The sequence below is a fragment of the Nelumbo nucifera genome, chromosome 1 (assembly GCF_055504915.1).
Source record: "Nelumbo nucifera cultivar China Antique chromosome 1, China Antique-T2T, whole genome shotgun sequence".
Taxonomy (NCBI): Eukaryota; Viridiplantae; Streptophyta; class Magnoliopsida; order Proteales; family Nelumbonaceae; genus Nelumbo; species Nelumbo nucifera.
Genome location: NC_142649.1, coordinates 149593421 through 149611631, shown reverse-complemented (window position 1 = coordinate 149611631; position 18211 = coordinate 149593421). Strand labels below are relative to the sequence as shown.

At 36.5% G+C, this 18211-nt stretch overlaps 1 protein-coding gene across 2 annotated transcripts in view; it reads right to left on the bottom strand.

Annotated features, from left to right (window-relative positions):
• Window positions 1-17997, bottom strand: part of LOC104606556 (glycerophosphodiester phosphodiesterase GDPDL4) — a 30997-nt gene extending 13000 nt beyond the window's left edge. The window contains exons 1-4 of one of the 2 annotated variants that reach the window (XM_010271832.3): window positions 17642-17997; window positions 16175-16465; window positions 5154-5266; window positions 3909-4410 (exon numbers count right to left, since the gene is read on the bottom strand). In XM_010271832.3, coding sequence (XP_010270134.1) covers window positions 3909-4410; window positions 5154-5266; window positions 16175-16465; window positions 17642-17753 — 1018 coding nt within the window. In that variant the 5' untranslated portion in view covers window positions 17754-17997. Of the gene's footprint in view, window positions 1-3908; window positions 4411-5153; window positions 5267-16174; window positions 16466-16815; window positions 17025-17641 lie in introns of those variants that run through there. The other variant, XM_088894670.1, reaches the window with a different exon arrangement.
• Between the last annotated feature and the right edge of the window lie 214 nt (window positions 17998-18211).

The window sequence follows — 18211 nt, the reverse complement described above, 5'->3', positions numbered from 1 at the left end:
GTAATAGTTAAGCAAGCAACAAAGCTTCGCTATTTTTCTCCCTTCAAAGCATCTTTCTCTTCTATCCTTCAACCTTTCAATACCAGTTGTTTGATTTTGCTTTCTCTTCTTGTGTTGGCCATTTGACAGAAAAATTTTAAAATTTGTCTCCCCCTTCCATCTGCATCATTCTTGCCCTTTTGTCTCCATTTTATCTTCCCTTAGTAGGTTACTTCATTAAATGATAGCTTCGCCTCCATTCTGGATTTGCTTTCCACTTTTTGTATGGTGCCTACCTCTTCTTTTCTACCAATTGAAGTTATCCTTTCTAGCAGTTCCTTCCATTTCTTCATGGATTTGAATCGTCCTCTTTCCAATTTTTAATCTTTGCCTTTAGCAGCTGCAATTTTCTGGCCAAGATGTGAGGACCCATCCCTTCTAGCAGTTCCTTCCATTTCTACCATTGTCTCATTTTTTGAGAAGAGGTAAAGTATGAATATCATTAAAAGAAAAAAGAAACCCTGTACAACTAGAGGCTGTAACAGGGAGAACCATACAAAAACTAAGCCACTATCCCATCAACATTAACAAAAAGATTTACATAATCAAAAAGGGAACTAAACTCTGAACTGTTTAAGTTAAACTGAGCTGATGACCAAGAAAACAGTTTGCCCACAATTGTATGCCAAACAACCTCCTTTTGACTGCCCTTGTTCTGAAAAATTCTGGAGTTTCTCTCTTGCCATATAGACCACCACACAACTCCAGGGATCGCTTGCCAAATAGCCTTTCCACTTTTACTCAAACCTTGTAACTGCCTCCCTTTCAAGAAACTCTCCACTGATACCAGAACCAGATAGCAACTCTTGTAGGAAAACAGACTGTGTACTTTCACCCAGATGCTATAATAGAAATTACAATGTAAAAACAGGTGATCAACTGTCTCCTCCATCTTCGACCCAGATATAATAAAACCTAAATGGGCTTGATTTTCTTCCCTATCATTCCTTGTTAAGGAAATTAGTGCATGATGAAATAGGGGGCATGACAAACTGATTGATGCAATTCTGGGTGAAATTACACAGTGAATCTGTCCAACTTCACCAATGTTGGAATTTCTTGATTATTTGCCCATGTATACTCTCCAGACAGTGGCAGATCCAGCATCTGGTTATGAAATCAGTGAACCCCCTGCCTGAAGTAATTAGTGATCTTACTTTCTTATCATAAAAGAATCGGATTGTCTTGAAATGCCCACCTGCACACCATGGCAGCAACCACCTGAACCCTTACTCCATCTAGCTTCCCCCATAAATTAGGTCTTTGCAGCTCATTTGAGCCATATACTCCAGTAGCAATGCTTCTAAGACCACCTTCCTACTCCACTTCCACTATGAGATAATAAACTCCAATATGATAGTCCTTGCATGTTACTTTCTTCGAGGTTCCATATCTAATGTTCCTAGCTGTTCCATTTACCAACTGACCACACTAACCACTCTGGTCATTACCCCAAATGCTTACAAAAGATGCTTCTAGGTGCTGAAGCTGTCTCCTATATCATTAAGATATCTGGATTTTGCTTCCATATGAAAGGGCTTAATACCACTCTTCTACAGCTTGAACGCAAGCCTCAAACATACCACAACAAGATATTTAGTCATGTCATCTTAACAAGACTGAAACAATCTAGCTCCTCTTTCTCCACCACCTCAACCCCTCCAAGCAACTGGCTCTTACTATTTAATCCACACGTACCATCACTTTGACCTTCTCCAAAGGGTATTTGGTCAGTTTGATGAGGGATCTGTTTTTATGGATTTCCACCTATGATTGCTACCTCATTTTATCCATTCAGTCATTTTGGTCAGTTTTGTCTCCCATTATTTTAACTCTTTATCATTTGTTCTTTTCTATAGGGGTATTTTGGCCATTTTAAAGGTGGACATTTTTATGGATTTCCACTTATGATACCATACATTTATCCATTCCATCATTTTGGTCATTTTCATTATCTAGTATCATTTTCCCCTGTTCATATTTCATCATTTTGTCCTTTCCTAAACGGGTATTTTGGTCATTCCAAGGGTGGATCCCTTTGTATGGATTCTTGCTTAGGATCCCCTCCCTATATTTGTTTGATTTTGTCATTTTGTTCATTTACATTCTTTAGTATCATTTTCCCATATTTTACCATTTTATCCTTTCCTCAAGGATTATTTTAGTCCTTTTATAGATAAATCTATTCCCTATGGATTTTCATCTAGGAGCTCTACCCAACATCTGTTTTGTTTTCTAGCCTTTGTATTTGCATCATGTCTTCTTGTTTTTCCTTTTCAGTTTAGTTATCATAATTTTTCCCATTTTGCTTCATTTATGGATATGGACATTTTGTTTCTTTCAAAGGTGGATACACCCCATCATGGTTTTCACCTAGTGTCTATTTCTGACATTTCCTACCACCTTATTTTTAAATTTTGGAAAACACATGTCAGTTTCCATTTATGATTTTCAATAACCTTCTTAGCTTTAGTCTTATCCATCTTTTTGTTAATTTTATGCTTTATTTCCATACCTATTTCAAGACCATACCTATGAATTTTATTTAGGAATTGTGCCCCATAACAATTTCATCCTTTGATAAGCTTGGGTTTCCCATTTTAGTTTCTTGTTTTTTTCTTTTTAGAATTTTGATTTCCTTTAATAAGTTTAGATTTCATGGTTATTGATTTAATTTTGTCACTTTAGTCATTCATCAAAAAAACTGTCACTTTAGTCTTAAGCATGTTGCCACTATTCGAGTGATCTAATAAAATCCGGATATCTAGAAGTCATGCCACTTTTTGGAGTTTCAAAGCACCCATGTTGTTAAGTTTGAAAAGTTTTGATTATTTAGAGTGAGTTTTATTTAAAATCAAATTTTGACTTTAATCTTTGATATTTTAACTTTAGATTCAATTTATTTTATAATCTTTCAACAATTTCTGTTTACTTTATTCTTGTTAATTATAACAATGGATGAGGGTGATGCCTCTTGAGGCAAAGAACACGCCATTAATTTTGGACATTCTCTTCATAACATTCACAAATTTTGAATGTAATTTTTTATCAGCAACCATAAAAGATCAACTTACTAATAATGTGAAAAAGAATGCATGCTCAATGTACAGTATTAGTTAAGCAAAAAAATTTTGAGTTTCATCATCAATATTATTGTCACCTTTCCTACTTTTTAGAACCCATTTGTTTTTTGGGAAATATGAGGGGGGAAGTTGGTCAGCAGGAAAGTCATGTTTTAAAAGCGCAAGGCGCAAAAAAGCCACAAGGGTCAATTTGCACCTGAGATGCAAGGTGCAAGGCGAGGCACGTGCCTTTTAAGCAAGGCACAAAAATTAAAAAAAAAAAAGCTAAAAACCAAGAAAAGCCAAAAAATGCAAAAAATCAAAAAATTATTAAGCATAATATTAATAAAAATATAAACTTTAATTTTAAAATAAATGTTTTAAAAAACCTATTGTCTAATATTAAAATACATAAATATAACATGTATAGCATATTCAAATGAGAATTTAACAATAAAATCAAATATATAAAACATTTTCAAGCATATAAAACCCAAAATCTCTTTTTTTCTCAATTGCATTACTTCAAGTAGCTAATGTGATGTAAAACATATTACATTCCTGATTCTACGAGCCACCTTTATACCACGCCCCTTGAGGCAAGCCCAAACAAGTCCACGTTAGGTCTTAAATTCTTAGTTCTCACACAAAAAATAATGGTTTTGTAGTTTTAATAGCTTTTGAAGAAGACATTCATTTAAGTATGCATATATATAGTTACAACTATCTCGTGTCATTTTTTTTGTTAATTAACGCATAAATTTATCAGGAGCTTGACTAGTAAAATATGACGAGGAAAGATCATACCTATGGCCTCTGATGGAGTTATAGGGAAGTCAGACAAGACACCATCAACAGAGAAGACACCATTGTCAATGAAATTAAGATACTCCTTTATTGGATCATAGCTATAGTTGTAGCTAAGAGGTACATCGTTAGTAAAATCTGATGCAAAAACCTCCAGCCCTTCCTTATGAGCATTTGATACAACAGAGGTGGGAGGTTGTAGATATAGACTAGAAGTTACAGGCCATATGGAAGTCTTGGGAACAAGGATTCCAGAAGCAAATGCCTTGACAAATGTAAGATTTTGCAATAGTGAGCCATACGTCTGGTTGGTTGAAGGTTCAATATCATCGGCACCTAGAAAGCGGAATACCAGTTTTGTTGTGCTTCTCCTGAATCGTGCTGCAATACTGCTAAGGAAAGCCACCTCTGGTGATGAAATGTAATTGACAATAACACGTCTTGATACAGAAAGTACAAAGCTTCTCATACTCAAGTTGTGCTGCGTATAGAATGCATCATGCTGTGGAATAAATGTGAGAATAGAAATTAGGTCAAGACCAATTTTTATAATAAAAGCATCGCACCGCATTTGTTCGAAGAATTTATGACACTGAAGTATTCTTACATGTGTCATAAAGTAAGGCCATTACCCAATGTTGGTCCCAACTCCCAACTATTTGAGGTTTTGGGAGGGGTGGACTGGGAACAGACTTAACCTCCAGCGTTTTTTTTTTTTTTTTTTTTTTTTTTTTTTTGCACAAAGTTGCTTTTACATGTCATAAAGTAAAGATCACAAAGCCTAATATATACTTAATAAAATTTTATGGTTATTTACAGAAAAAAAAAAAGATTTTTTTTATCTATCCACCAAAGCCGAACATTAATAGACATAAAATGAACAAAAAATGTGGCTTCAATATGAGATGCAACTTACAATCTAGGATACCCTGATGTCTGTACATGCTTACTGTACCAGGTTCAAGTAACATGATGTCTATTTGATGCAAAATTGTTATTGCATAGAGACTTGTAGAGTACACAGGAGAGACAATTCTAGAAATATACAGGTGGTATATTTCAATTTGGCAAGATACAAGTACTGGACAATGAAAGTTCACTTAAAACAGACCGAAAGTAAAAAAGCAAGGTATTCAACATACTGAATGTCCATATGCTGAATTTCAGGAAATGGAGAGTCATGTCAATTTCTTGTATCAGTGTCTCATTATGAACATCTTAGCTTATAGTTTAAAAATCATTTACCTGAATATTCAACCATAAACCTGGTGGTCTTAGGCTCGCCAATTCTTCAACCCTTAGAATACTGAAAAGATTACCATCAAACTTATCTGTTCGAGAGTAAATTCCTTGAGTTACTGTCCAAGGGGGAAATAATTATTAGTAAAACATGTGATCTGGTATTGCCATAAAGCAATGAATGATAAAAAAAAGTATGCAGTATAGACTAAGTAACTTTTCATAGGCTCCAGATCTTGAAATCCATATAGGTCTAAATAATATAAATTTTCAAAAGAACCTACTATGTCAATAAAAACTTCAACTAGCTATTTATCAAAAAATAAAAATAAAAACTTCAACCAGCTTTCTGTAGAGAAGATAGAGTACAATAGCATAAGACAAGAGAAAACACAACAATTTCATCCACATGCATGGCAGTAACAACCAAGATTTTGGCTTCAATTATTGTTTTAGTTTTATGGCCCAATTATAATCTAGGGATACTCTTCCATGGTCTGTAATTTGGTGGGGCATAAAAGGAGCCAATGGTCCTTGGCAGCTTGATAACTAGGTGAAGCATATAAATTTTTTTTATCTGATTTGATTACTTGTGTGTTTCTCATTAATAGCAATGCCAAGATTCTGCAAAATATATTGAAAATTCGATGCTCTACTGTTATGACGATATTTTTTCTGATCAATATTTTCTTTTATCTCAATTTCATGCGATAACAATTTCAACATCACTTGAGTCCAAATCTTCATCTTCCTCAGCCTCAGACCCCGTTTCCAAGTTTGCAGCGGTTTTTCTACACCATATTTTCTTCCAAAAGGTTGCTTTCACTTCCACATTTTCACTTTGAATATGTTTTATATGTCATTTGAGCCAATGGGATTTTTAAAACATTTAATTTCTTTTAAAATTCAGGCTAACATATGTATTATGTTAGAAAGCCCTTGCATCCTCCTCACCTTATGTCTTGCACCTTGGGCACTAGAAGGCCCTTGCATTTTTAAAACACTGAGATCAAGAGAATAGCAAGTAAAGGAAAACTCTATTGGAGAATCACCCTTTCAGCTATCTTATGGAATATTTAGAATGAGAGAAACCAAAAGGTATTCCAAAATAAAACTGGTCACATGGACAATTTGTCGAGGAAAATATTTAGCAAGTGTAAATACAAATAAGTTCAGCACAAAACCTTGTATATGGTATTTCAAATCTTGCATTTGCATTCTTCCCTAACTGAGCCTAAGGTAATAGGAGATTGCTTTTCCTTGATTTTATTATTTTTTTTTTGTAGGGAGGTTTTGTACTTGTGTATCTATTATATAGCCTCTCACTATATAAATACATTGGTGGTTGCAAATGAATTTCAAGAGATTTATGCCCCAAGTAATGAAAATATATGCTTTACCTTTTTCTAAAAAAATCTCTAAGTATCAAGAACATCATGAAATCCACCCTCCTGTGTGTGTATACACATATGTACATAGAATTGTGGCCTTTTCTATGTCATGCAGTTATTACACAATCAGTATGGTTTTTACTTGCAACTCCAGTGAGTGTAAACATACACAATCAGTATGTTTACTTCCTGTCAGTGTTTAAGATTCCAACCAAAATCTCAAACATGTTGGAAAAATTAATGAGGGACTTCTTGTGGGAGCCAAGAGAGGAGAAGAAGGATCATAGGGTGAGTTGGGAGGTGGTAACTAGAAGTAAAAGCCTAGGAGGTCTTGGGATAGAAAATATTAGGAAAAGAAACATGGCCTTTCTAGGGAAGTGGTTGTGGAGATTTCCTTTGGAAAGGGACAAATTGTGGACGAAGATAGTGGCTAGCATTCGTGGGCTGGAGGATAATGGTTGGGATCTTGGAATTTTGGAAAGAACTACAGGCATCTCCATGGAAACTGGAAAGCCATCCATGATATATGTCTAGCATTCTCTCCTTGGATCAGGTATGGATTGAACTCAGGTAACCTAATAAAATTTTGGGAACAAACTTGGGTTGGGGATTCCCCTTTGATAGAACAATTCCCCTCTTTGTATGCTCTATCAAACCTAAAAAATGAACCTATCTCTTCCTTCTTAGTTCCTTCAGTCTCAACTTCTGGCTTTGGGTGAAACCTAGGCCTAAGAAGGGCCATTAAGGATACAGATTTGGACTGCATTTTGACTTTGTTAAATATCCTTGATAATATTTTCCTGGACCCCACTAAAGAAGATATCAAAATATGGACCCCCTCCTCGGGTGCCTTCTCTTATGCCTCTTTTTTTGAAACCTTAACTCATCCTCCTACTCCTCTTGGGTTGCCCTTCCCTGTTAAAGAGGCTTGGAGTAAGCCCATTCCTCCTCGGGTTGGTAGTTTTTGTTGGGAAACTTTCCTGGAAAGAATCAACACAAATGACCTGATTCAAAGAAAGAGACCAATTCTTGTTTATCCCCAAATCGGTGTTCTCTCTACAAGGTTGATGGGGAAACTGGCTACAACCTTATGGTTACTTGTTTGTTTGCTAAATCTATTTGGGAGTGGGCTTTCTCCTTTTTTGGGTGTAATTGGAACCCCCCTTTGAATGTGCAAAGTCTATTTTCTTTGTCCTATTTCAGTTGGCCTAAGAAAAGAGGGAGGATTATGTGGAGATGCATCAGGGCAGCAGTTTGTTGGTCCTTATGGGAAGAAAGGAACTGTCATATATTTTCAGACAAGGAAAGAACTGCTGAGAGTTTAACAAATTTGATACACCTAAGGGTGGTTCACTGGCTGAAATCATTGGACCTTTTTACAAACTTCTCCATGACCGACTTGCTGAGAAATTGGAAAGAGATAGCAAACTCTGCTCAGGTTAAGAGGATTTCTAGACCCATTTGGACTCCCCCACCCTCTGTATTTATAAAACTGAACTTTGATGGGAGTAGTTTTGGAAATCTGGGCCATCTGGGATTGGGAGTGTCTTCAGGAATGAGGAAGGGTTTATTCTGGCCTTGTATTCAGGCCCAATTGGAGAAGGTGACTCTCTCAGGGCCAAGATCTTTGTGGTTTTGGAAGGAATCCAAAGAGCAAGACAATTGAACATTAGAAGATTGGTCCTTGAAGGTGATTCGGAGGTGATGGTTAGATGGCTAAAGGAAGACAACAGTAGCATGTGGAACCTAGTAATGAAAGGAAAAATTCAAATGGCTTGCTAGGGACATTGAGGTGGAGTACAATTGGGTGAAAAGAAATGCCAACTCATTTGCTGATGGGTTAGCTAAGCAAGGGGTGAATAGGTTGCCTTTGTTTTGGGCTAATTTCTAATTTTTCTCTCTTTGTAATTTGTTGATGGGGAGTTAAGTCATTTTACCTCCCCTATATCTTGTAACTGCTTCCTTCTATTTTAATAAAGCTGATTGTTATTGATCAAAAAAAAAAAGGTGAAGTAAGATCTTATTGCATAAAAGGATAATTAGTACAACAAGAGGCAACAGCAGAGGCCCAGACCCCAAAGCAACAAGCCACACACAATACATCCTCCAAAACTCCATACATTGAAGGGACTGCAACCCAGATAGATCAACCACAACTTCAGCATCCTTCGATCTGCACTTGTTAAGGACGATCCTTCTATTTCTTTCAGCCCAGATCGACCACACCACAACTGCAGCCCAGATTGACCATACCTGATACCACAACTTTGTTATCTGTTTTTCAATTGAAATAAATCTGATCAAGGAAAAATCCAAGACCACAGCTGAGATAAATAAAGGAAAGCTGATCAAAGACCGAAGGGGCTGCATCATCAGCTAGAATGATGACTGATTCATCTGATCCATTTGAACAAAAATTTCTTTGAGATTATAGCTCTTGCTTCCCTCACTAAATGTCTGAACATGGGCCTCCACTTCCCTCTAATAACCAGACAATCACAACCTGGGAGTCTCCCTGACTTGATTGAGCTCATCCCTGTTAGCTGCCTACCTTGTAAGACCATCCTCTAATTAGGCTTTCCATGTGAAAGCCTCTGAATTCATCCCTACTTCCCTAGCTCATATCCAATGGGCAACTATAATTGTGATGATGTTTATCATCTCATCTGATGTAGGATTGGTATGATCCAAGGCTCGACTCAAACAATTTTGAGGGAAACTGAAAACTAAATGATGATGGTAAGGCGTTAGGTCCAAGGTTTGGGGTTGAGAGGCTAAGGAGTAGGCCTAGGTAAGGTGGATGAGGGGTTGTATAGGGTTATATAGCTGCATGAAGTGACTAGGAGGGTAGTTTAGTGCTGAAATTCATGTAATAAGCAGAAATTTCTAGAGAGAGAAAATAAATAAATTTCAATATCTCAAGATTGGAATGGAATTTCTTCAAACTGTTTTAGAAGGAAAGATTAGGAAAGTGAACCAAGCATGAGGTTAAATTTGGATTGGTTTTAAGAAAGGTTGGGCACAAAAAGGCAGGAGTTCTCAAAATTAGAAACTTTTGAGAAATAGGGTTTTTTAGTAAGCATTTTTTGAAAACTGTTTTAATGGGATGAAAAAGAACCTTAAATATGGGGAAGGGCTGAACCAGATCTGGGTTTGGTGGGGAAGCATTAGTGAGATAGGTTTCTCTCTCTAGAAAGGTGCATGGATTTAAGAATTGAAGGGAATAGAACACAAGTCCATCAGGAAATCTGCTCAGAATTTTCTTTTTCTTTGAGAAAAGTGTAAGGTATTGTATTAAGAAAAAAAAAAAAAGACACCCATTACAACCTGCACAGACTGGAACTGTGCAGTCCAAACATGTATCTCGATCAATTCTTCTTACAGAAAGAAGTATCATGAACAAGAAACTGGGTATAAGGTGTATTTCTGAATAAACTGTGAGCTGCCATCCAGGAGCATTGTTTTAAAAGGCTTAAGCCTTGAGGTGTGAGGCATACGCCATGAAGCGAGGCACACAGATTTTGCCTCACAACTTTGATTTGAGGTTTAAGACTTTGTCAGAATTCCTCAAGCCTCAAGGCGTGAGGCATAGCTTGAAGCGTAAAAAGGTGTAAGCCTCAAGTATCAATGATTACTTTATGATTTAATGCAAAATATATATATATATATATATAAATATGCATTTTTATAATTCAAAACATATAGAAAAACACTTCAATAATTATAGGCCAAATAAAAGGTAAAAAAGAAAAACCAAAAGGACTAATCAAATTCTTAGTTTCTTTTGGATAAATCAAGTGAGATTTTTCTTATTATTCTGAATGTAATATCACAAGTTTGTTATTTTTCTCATTTCTTCTACTAATGGATAACATTTTCATCTTTCATCAATAAAATTTCTTTTACCTCACCTTCTCAAAAAATAATAATAATAGTATTATTATCATGATCAAATCAACTAAGTTGTTTCCTTTCTTCTAAATTGTTTTTTTTTTCATGCAACGTAAATTGTTTATAATTGTTAGTTGATTAGTTATTATTTTATTTAATGCTCAATGCCAAAACTTATTGCTTATAAACTTCTAGTTTATAGAATATGTGTACTTTCTATCATTTTAATTTGGTATATTGTTTGTTATTTTCATCAATTTACAAACTTTGAGGCTTATGCCTTGCAATGCCTTGAGGCTTACACCTCAACTACGCCTTTAGCCTTTTAAAACCTTTTCCAAGAGTATATTCTTCCCCGTAGAGATTATAAGATGTCTTCTTCCCTCTTTTCTTTGTTTTCAAAGATTCTTCCATTTCTTTCCTCCCAAACCGTCCAGATCATTGCTAAAGGCAATATTTCTCATACCACTTTTCCTTTCTTAATCAAACCGGTTAAATGCCAGCTTCTATAACAGCATCCTCCAAGGTTTCAGGGAAACACCACTGCACCCCAAAGAGATCAAACATCTTGGCCCAGTCTTTTGATAATAGGACAGTGTAAGAATATGTGGTTAACTGTCTCCATTTCATCTTTACAAAAATTAAATTGTGTTATCTACAGAACAGCCTCACTTCAGTAAGTTATCAACAGTCAAACACCTGTTATGATTTAAGAGTAGCCAACCAAAACAGAAAAGCAACCTTTTTGGGTGCCCCTGTATGCCAAACCCTGACCCAAGGGAAAAAGGTCTCCTCGCAGCTAGCCAACCATTTATAGAAAGATCTCACTGAGAAACTTCCGTCCTTACTCCATCTCCAAAGTCTTCTATCATATCATTTTGGATTGTAGTGAACACTTATGTATTTATTCTTTTTTTTCTAGGGGGTTGTGGGGGGGGGGGGGGGGGTCCACTGACAGTGAGATTCAAAATCAGTTCTGGTAGAGCAAAGGTCCATCAGGAAATGGGCATTATATACCTAACATGGACGAAAACAAGGTAACATTAGTGGCTCTGTTGGCAAGAAAGATTCCACCAAGCTGGAGATGATGGCCTTCTCTTTGGCCTTGGGGTTGTTACCTTGTGAAGGTCCTCATCTCCTCTAGATTGAAGGGGATTTCTATAAAGCAATCAGATGGGGCAAAGGTTTTGGAAGGATTTCTATGACAATTATCTTACATGCTGAACGAGATTAAATTGCTTTCAAGTTTATCCTGCTTTATTAATATGGATTTTTAGTTAGATGAATTCCATTATTGATAGATTAGCTAGTTTGGTTGCAAATTTATAAGGAAAATATAACAACTCTTATTTATCAAAAAAAAATATATATATATATAGCAACTCTTCATTGATGGGTGCAGCATCTTTTGAAGCTTTAAGAGATAGTGTTCTTTTCCTTGCCAACTTCTGGGCTTTGGTGAGCAAGGAATTCATCATCATCATCATCATCCATGCCTTATCCCAACATGAGCAAGGAATTCATAATTATTTCAAACAAAGCCCTTCAAAGGAACTTTGTTCAGATCCTCTTATTCATTTTCTCGCAGATTAGCATGGATCTAACATTTTAGCTTTCAACAGAAAATTAGGGATGCAAAAGCCATCAAAGCTGAGAGGTGGTAATCCTTCCTACTGGGTCAGGGATTGCTTTGAGACTAAGTTTGACACTTTCACAGTGCTTGGTGATTTGGCAATTCTATCATCCAATGGACCAAAAGGTTTGAAATATGATCTACAGCACATTATCTAGATGGCATTATAGATGACCTTACTGCCTTTAATAAAGTGCGCTAGATTAAGACCCTTTACAATCAGTAGTAGTAACACCATACCAGTCTTACAGACCTACTGCAGGGAAAGAAAAACAATAGTTGAGAGCCATCTTGCTCCATATACATAGGAGTGAGAAAACTCGGAGCATGAAGAGGTATCCCCATCACTCCTAACTACACCACACATCTTCTTCTCCCTTCACTTATCACCCCTGCCACCGGGAATCACCAACTTAATCGAAAGTCAAAATCCTACACCTTCGAACTTTTTAACTCCAGAATCAATTCAACATCTTCCTTGCAATGAAACAGAAACAAAAATAAGCCACCATTTAACTTTATTACTCCCATCACTCTCTCCAGAACCAATTTATGAATTTCATTAATAAAACAAAAGCATCCCTGTACAATAAGAGGCTATAAACAGGGAACACACAATAATTGCCCAGGAAGCACTACAATTTTTTTATCAATAACTGAATCAGATTCATTAAATTCAATAAGCTCTCTTAGCTCTCCCAACTAGAACACAAATTACAACAATGCCCAAAACAGCCAATTTCTTCCCACCCCTTGTTTGGCTAAAGTATCAGCAAACGAATTAGCATCTCTTTTCACCCATTGAAAAGCAATTTTCATTCCTTGTAAAAGCCACATAATTCTTCTTTTTTCATAAATAAAGTCCCACCATCCAATCTCCTCTTGCTTTTGAAGACAATTTATAACTAGCTTTGAATCCCCTTATGTTGACAGCTTACTACTTAGAGTTTTGGATTCCCTCCATGACATGACAGCCAATATTTTAGCCCTTAACAAGTCACCCACCCCAGTTGGACTTGTGTAGAGAGCAATAACTTTCCCTTTATCATTTCTGAAAACACTGCCAATCCTTGAAGGACTTGGATTTCCTTCACTACTACCATCAAAATGCAACTTGATAAAACCACTGGAGGAGACCAAGATGGCCTAACAATATCCTTGAAAGGTGTAGAATCAGCTATTTCCTTCCAATTTATCGGAAGGTCACAAGCAGGAATGTTCTCAAAAAGCTTCAGGGATTTCACCCAATGGATCACTCTAATAGTGATGACTTCAATTAAGGCATCCCTACTCCTCTCTTTCTAAGAAAAGGTTTCTTTACTCCTTTCTTCCCAAATTGTCCAACAAACAGTTGCATGTTTACAGCTCCATAGAGTTATTCACATAGTTTTCAAGGCGCCAAGGCGAGGCTAGGTGACTGGGGGGCACCTTGTCACCTAGTCGCCTAGGCGGGCGCCTAGGCGATGGATTTTTTTATGTTAAAAACATAGATCCTAGGGTAGTTTCCTAGGTACCATAACCATATTTCTTTAATAATTATTCATGATTTTCATAAGAAAAGTATAAATTTCATATTAAAGTATAGAAAATCAACATATTCATGAGAAGAAAAGGAAGAAGGAAATTTCAAAAAATATAGGGGCTGAACCCTTATTTTTGTTATAGGAAAAGAAGAAAATAAAAAGTATTGGTAGTAGTAGTAGTAGTAGTAGTAGTAGTAGTAGTAGTAGTAGAAGAAGAAGAAGAAGTAGAAAAAGAATATATGGAAGAGGAAAGTGTGCCCTGATTAGATAAAATTTTAAGTTCTTCCTTACTTATTGGTTCAGGTTTTTAAGTCTTTGAGGGTTCAATACAGAATTTAGCAATGTCTGTGTTGATTAAACCCTAAAAAATAAGAAAATAATAAAAAGAAACTAGTATATAAACACACAAAATGATTATTTTAGTTTAATAATATTTATTTTATAATTATAATCTCAAAAAGAATGAATAAAAAAGTATTTTATAGCAGGAAGTAGAAAACTACTTGGCAATTAGGCAAGGCGAGCCTCAAAGGGCGCCTTGTTGCCTAGGCGCCCGCCTAGGCATCGTCTTGACAACTATGGTTATTCCCCTCTTCTTTGGCCAAATGACAAAAGAATAGGCAAACATGCCTTGAACATTTGGCAGAGGGTTTCACCTACACCCAAATAAGGAGCAAAACCAATCCCAAATTTCCAAGCAAAGGGGCAGGTGATTAATAAGTGATAGCAAATCTCACCATTGGCCTTACAGAGATAGCACCAGTGTGGAGATAAGCACCAATAAGGTCTTTTTCTTTGCAATAAGTCATAGATATTAATTCTTTTCAAAAGAACTTCCCAGCAAAAGGCTCGAGGCTCTCACTCTGGGTGGTATAGGATTACTCTAAATCTCCTTAACAGGGAAAGGAACTCCAAGGCTTCAGTCAGTTGTATCAAGAACAAAAAGAAAGAGGCAAAAGTAAAGGAACCAGAAGTAGATAAGGTCCAAATCCAGTTATTCCTTTTTGAAGGATCCAGGAACACCCCTTCAAGACCTTGGAACAAATGTAATACACTACTTATTTCAGACCAGAGGTAGATAAGGTCCAAATCCAACAATCCCTTTTGAAGCCCAAGTCCCAATCAAACCCAGCCCTTGGATTAAAAGGAACCAAGAACAATGAAATAGGCTCACCCTTACGGTTTGAAAAAGGATAAAAGGAGGGGAATTGAACCTTAAGGGGAGAGTTTCCAAACCAGACATGTACAAAAAAGGCAATATATTTTCTATTGAACAGCTTGTGAATAACCATCCAAGAAAACATCTTCTCCAAGATTTTTTTAGGATACAAAATCTGGAAAGACTCCCCTATTTTTGAATATCCTGGCATTTCTCTCCTACCAAATACACCAAAAGGCCACTACGAGAACAATGTTTCAAACTAACCTCCCTCTCTTACTCAAGCCTTGGATCCTCCAGCATTTTACAAACTCCACAACAGATTCTTGGTAGCAGCTACTTACTGAAACCTGTCCCACCATTGTGCTCTATCAAAAGCCACATTTTCTTTCAAACTATGTTTTTAAATAAAATTTTTACCTCTTCAGACCATATTTTCTTGGGTCTTCCCTTAGCTCTTTTTAGAGCCTTCTTCTTGCACCAATTCACTACTCTCCACAACTCAATTCAGACTAAGTCCAAACTATTTGTGGTGCACTACATGAAATCTTCCCCGCCATTGTGATCCATCAAAAGCCATGTTTTCTTTCAACTTATAAGTTTTTAAATAATATTTTTACCCCTTCAGATTAAATTTTCATGGGTCTTCTCTTAGTTCTTTCAGAGCCTTCTTGTGCCAATTCACTATTCATTGGTTCAGTTGTTGGTCATCTATACACACAACCAAACCATCTCAGTCAACTTTCCTTCCAAGAAAAGGGCAGCCCAGTGCATGAGGCTCTGGGGAGGAACAGATGTATGTAGCCTTACCCCTGCAGATACACAGAGAGGCTGTTTCCAAGTTAACTTTCCTTCAACTTGTGACTAATTGTAATTGGAACTACTCTTAAGTCCCCTCTACTTCAGCCTGTACTTATTTCTGATTCTGTTCTTTCTAGTCTTGCCACTCATCCATCCCAACACCATTATCTCAGATGCACTCATTTTTCAACATATTTCTTGATTGAACAGCACTCTGTCCCATGTAGCAATGCCATCTTAGAACTGCCTTAGAGAATTTTCCTTTTAGTATCATTCGAAGACCCTCCTAAACTAAGAAAGATGGAAGCCTTCGCCAATAAAAACAGCTTCTACTTTCAAAATGAACCCTATTTCTAGTCTGCAGTACCATATGCAGCCAAAACATATCAGGCTATGGCAGTATATTAATAATAAACTTGCAACGAGATCTAATTTATGACATAATTGAACTCAAAACAAAATAAAGAAACACACACAATCAATTTAGATCTAAAAATGGTAAATTGTCCAAAAGGAGAAACAGTATGATTTCGTTCTGTTGAGAATTTAAAAATCTCATTCAGGATTTCTGGATCTATGCATAGAATACTATTATTAGATTAGAAACAACTCAAAGAAGTTGAACTTACAGTAAACATTTGCTAAGTCATTCAGAGTATAGTCCACAGGGAAGTATCCTTTCATAAGTTGCCCATTCACAAGGTAGACAGTACTATTTTTGAAAACATTTGCGATGTCAGAAGAATTATCTAGCTTGAGATCTGGAAAGCATATTCCAACTGCATCCTTTGTCAGTTGCACATCACACCATAAGATCACATTGCTTAAGCTGGTCATATTTGCCAAACTGTATGCAGCATAACTAGAATCTGGAAAAAGCCCTGAGAAGCCACCCTTAGCTATGACTAAAGGTGCTTTCCCTGCAAACAGTAACCAATAGAATAGGCCTGCCTCATTCAATAGTTCTCTAAAAAAGACTAGAGCAATAACAATATGCATACAAGAAAAATCTAGCTAACATTGGGCAGTTGGCATTCAATCTACCAAATTTTGAAGGGATAACAAGAAATGGTTTAGGTGCACAGACCAACTAAATAGAAAAGATTATTATCTCTGCATATCTTCTTTACAAGCATAAATCATCAAAAAAGATGAAGAAAACTTTCCAATCAGACACAACATAGATAAATAAATAAATAAGGCTCCCAACTCTCAAAGGGTTACTTATCAAGGGGAAGGTAAGATACTTGTTAAAGGGCAGCAAGCTTACTCTCATTCAAAGGTTGGGTCGAAGGCACTAAAAGTTTGTTAACACTTTGCTGCTTGGGAAGTGAGAGTGGAGATTTGCGATAATTCCAGAATTTAGATGTGTAGCAATTCAAATTTCACTTGAGGTTCTTATTTAGTTGATTTATAACTCTTGAATGATAGAGTATGATCACAATAAAGTATCAATACTATCACACATGGAAGTAAAAGAAAATGCACTTTGATGTAGGACTAAACAAGGACTACAACCCCACTCACATACAACAGCCAAGATGGTTTCAAACAGAAGACGGATAACAAGGAAGATGACCTTTTTTTATTGTATTTTGTCTTTTAACCGTAGCACTAAAAAGAAAATATTTTCAAGAAAAAAAAAAAGAACCCAAGGAGGAAAAACTTTGCTCGTATATAGCCATAATCATCCATTTTTCACAACATACGTATACCGCTTGAGCTTTTCCTCAGAAAATACAAAACCAAAAAAAGCACGTTTATACAAAAAAGAAATAATCAATTTTCTGACAAAGAACTCTCTCAAGAGATTTCTTTTCCCATAAATCTTTCGTCTTATCTCAACCAAAATCCGAGACAAAATTAAAACAGTAACAGCAAACAAAATCGTCCTCCGAGATTCTTCTTTTCTCCTTTTTTTTTGTTCATATCACAAAATTATCCAGCATTTCCCCAAAGAAAAACAACCAAACAACATAAGCAACGAAGTAACAACCTCAGAATTCGACCATCAAAGTGAAGAACTAAAACCAAGCATTTAGAAACGAAGCGAGAGATAGAGAGAAGAAGAGGAGGAGGAGGAAAAAGATACAGACCATTTAACGTCAGCCATGGACTGGTACTGTTGTTAGTACTGGATCTCTGAGAAGTGATCAGAACAGCTGAGTGAAGAACCAAAAGAAGAAAAAGAGGACGAGAGATCAGCATTGCCGGAAAGTTGGCCGAAGATTAACTCTGCTCTGAAACTTCGGGCAAGTGGCAATCGGAAGAATGGAGTCTAATTGGAAAACGGGAGAGATTTGGTTGTAGTCTTGAAAATACAGCAGAAGAAAATTAGTTATTCTTCTGTTCAGCTCAGCCCCAGCTCCAGAGAGAGAGAGAGAGTTGTACTCTTTTTCAGGATGGCTTTTATTATTACTCTAATTATAACTATTATTTTGTGTTATTGTCTGAGAAGCTCTCTCAGCGTGAAGTTTACAGTAATATCATTAGCTACCATAATAATACGCGTTTCCACATATCTACTCAATCCAACGGCGCGATTGGCTCGAGCTAGCTGATCGGAGCTGATGGATTCAGCAGATCACACTCACTGACTCACCCACCCGGTAGGTTTTGTTTTGAAAGTTCAAACTCGCTGATATGGGGACAGCTAGTCGACGATG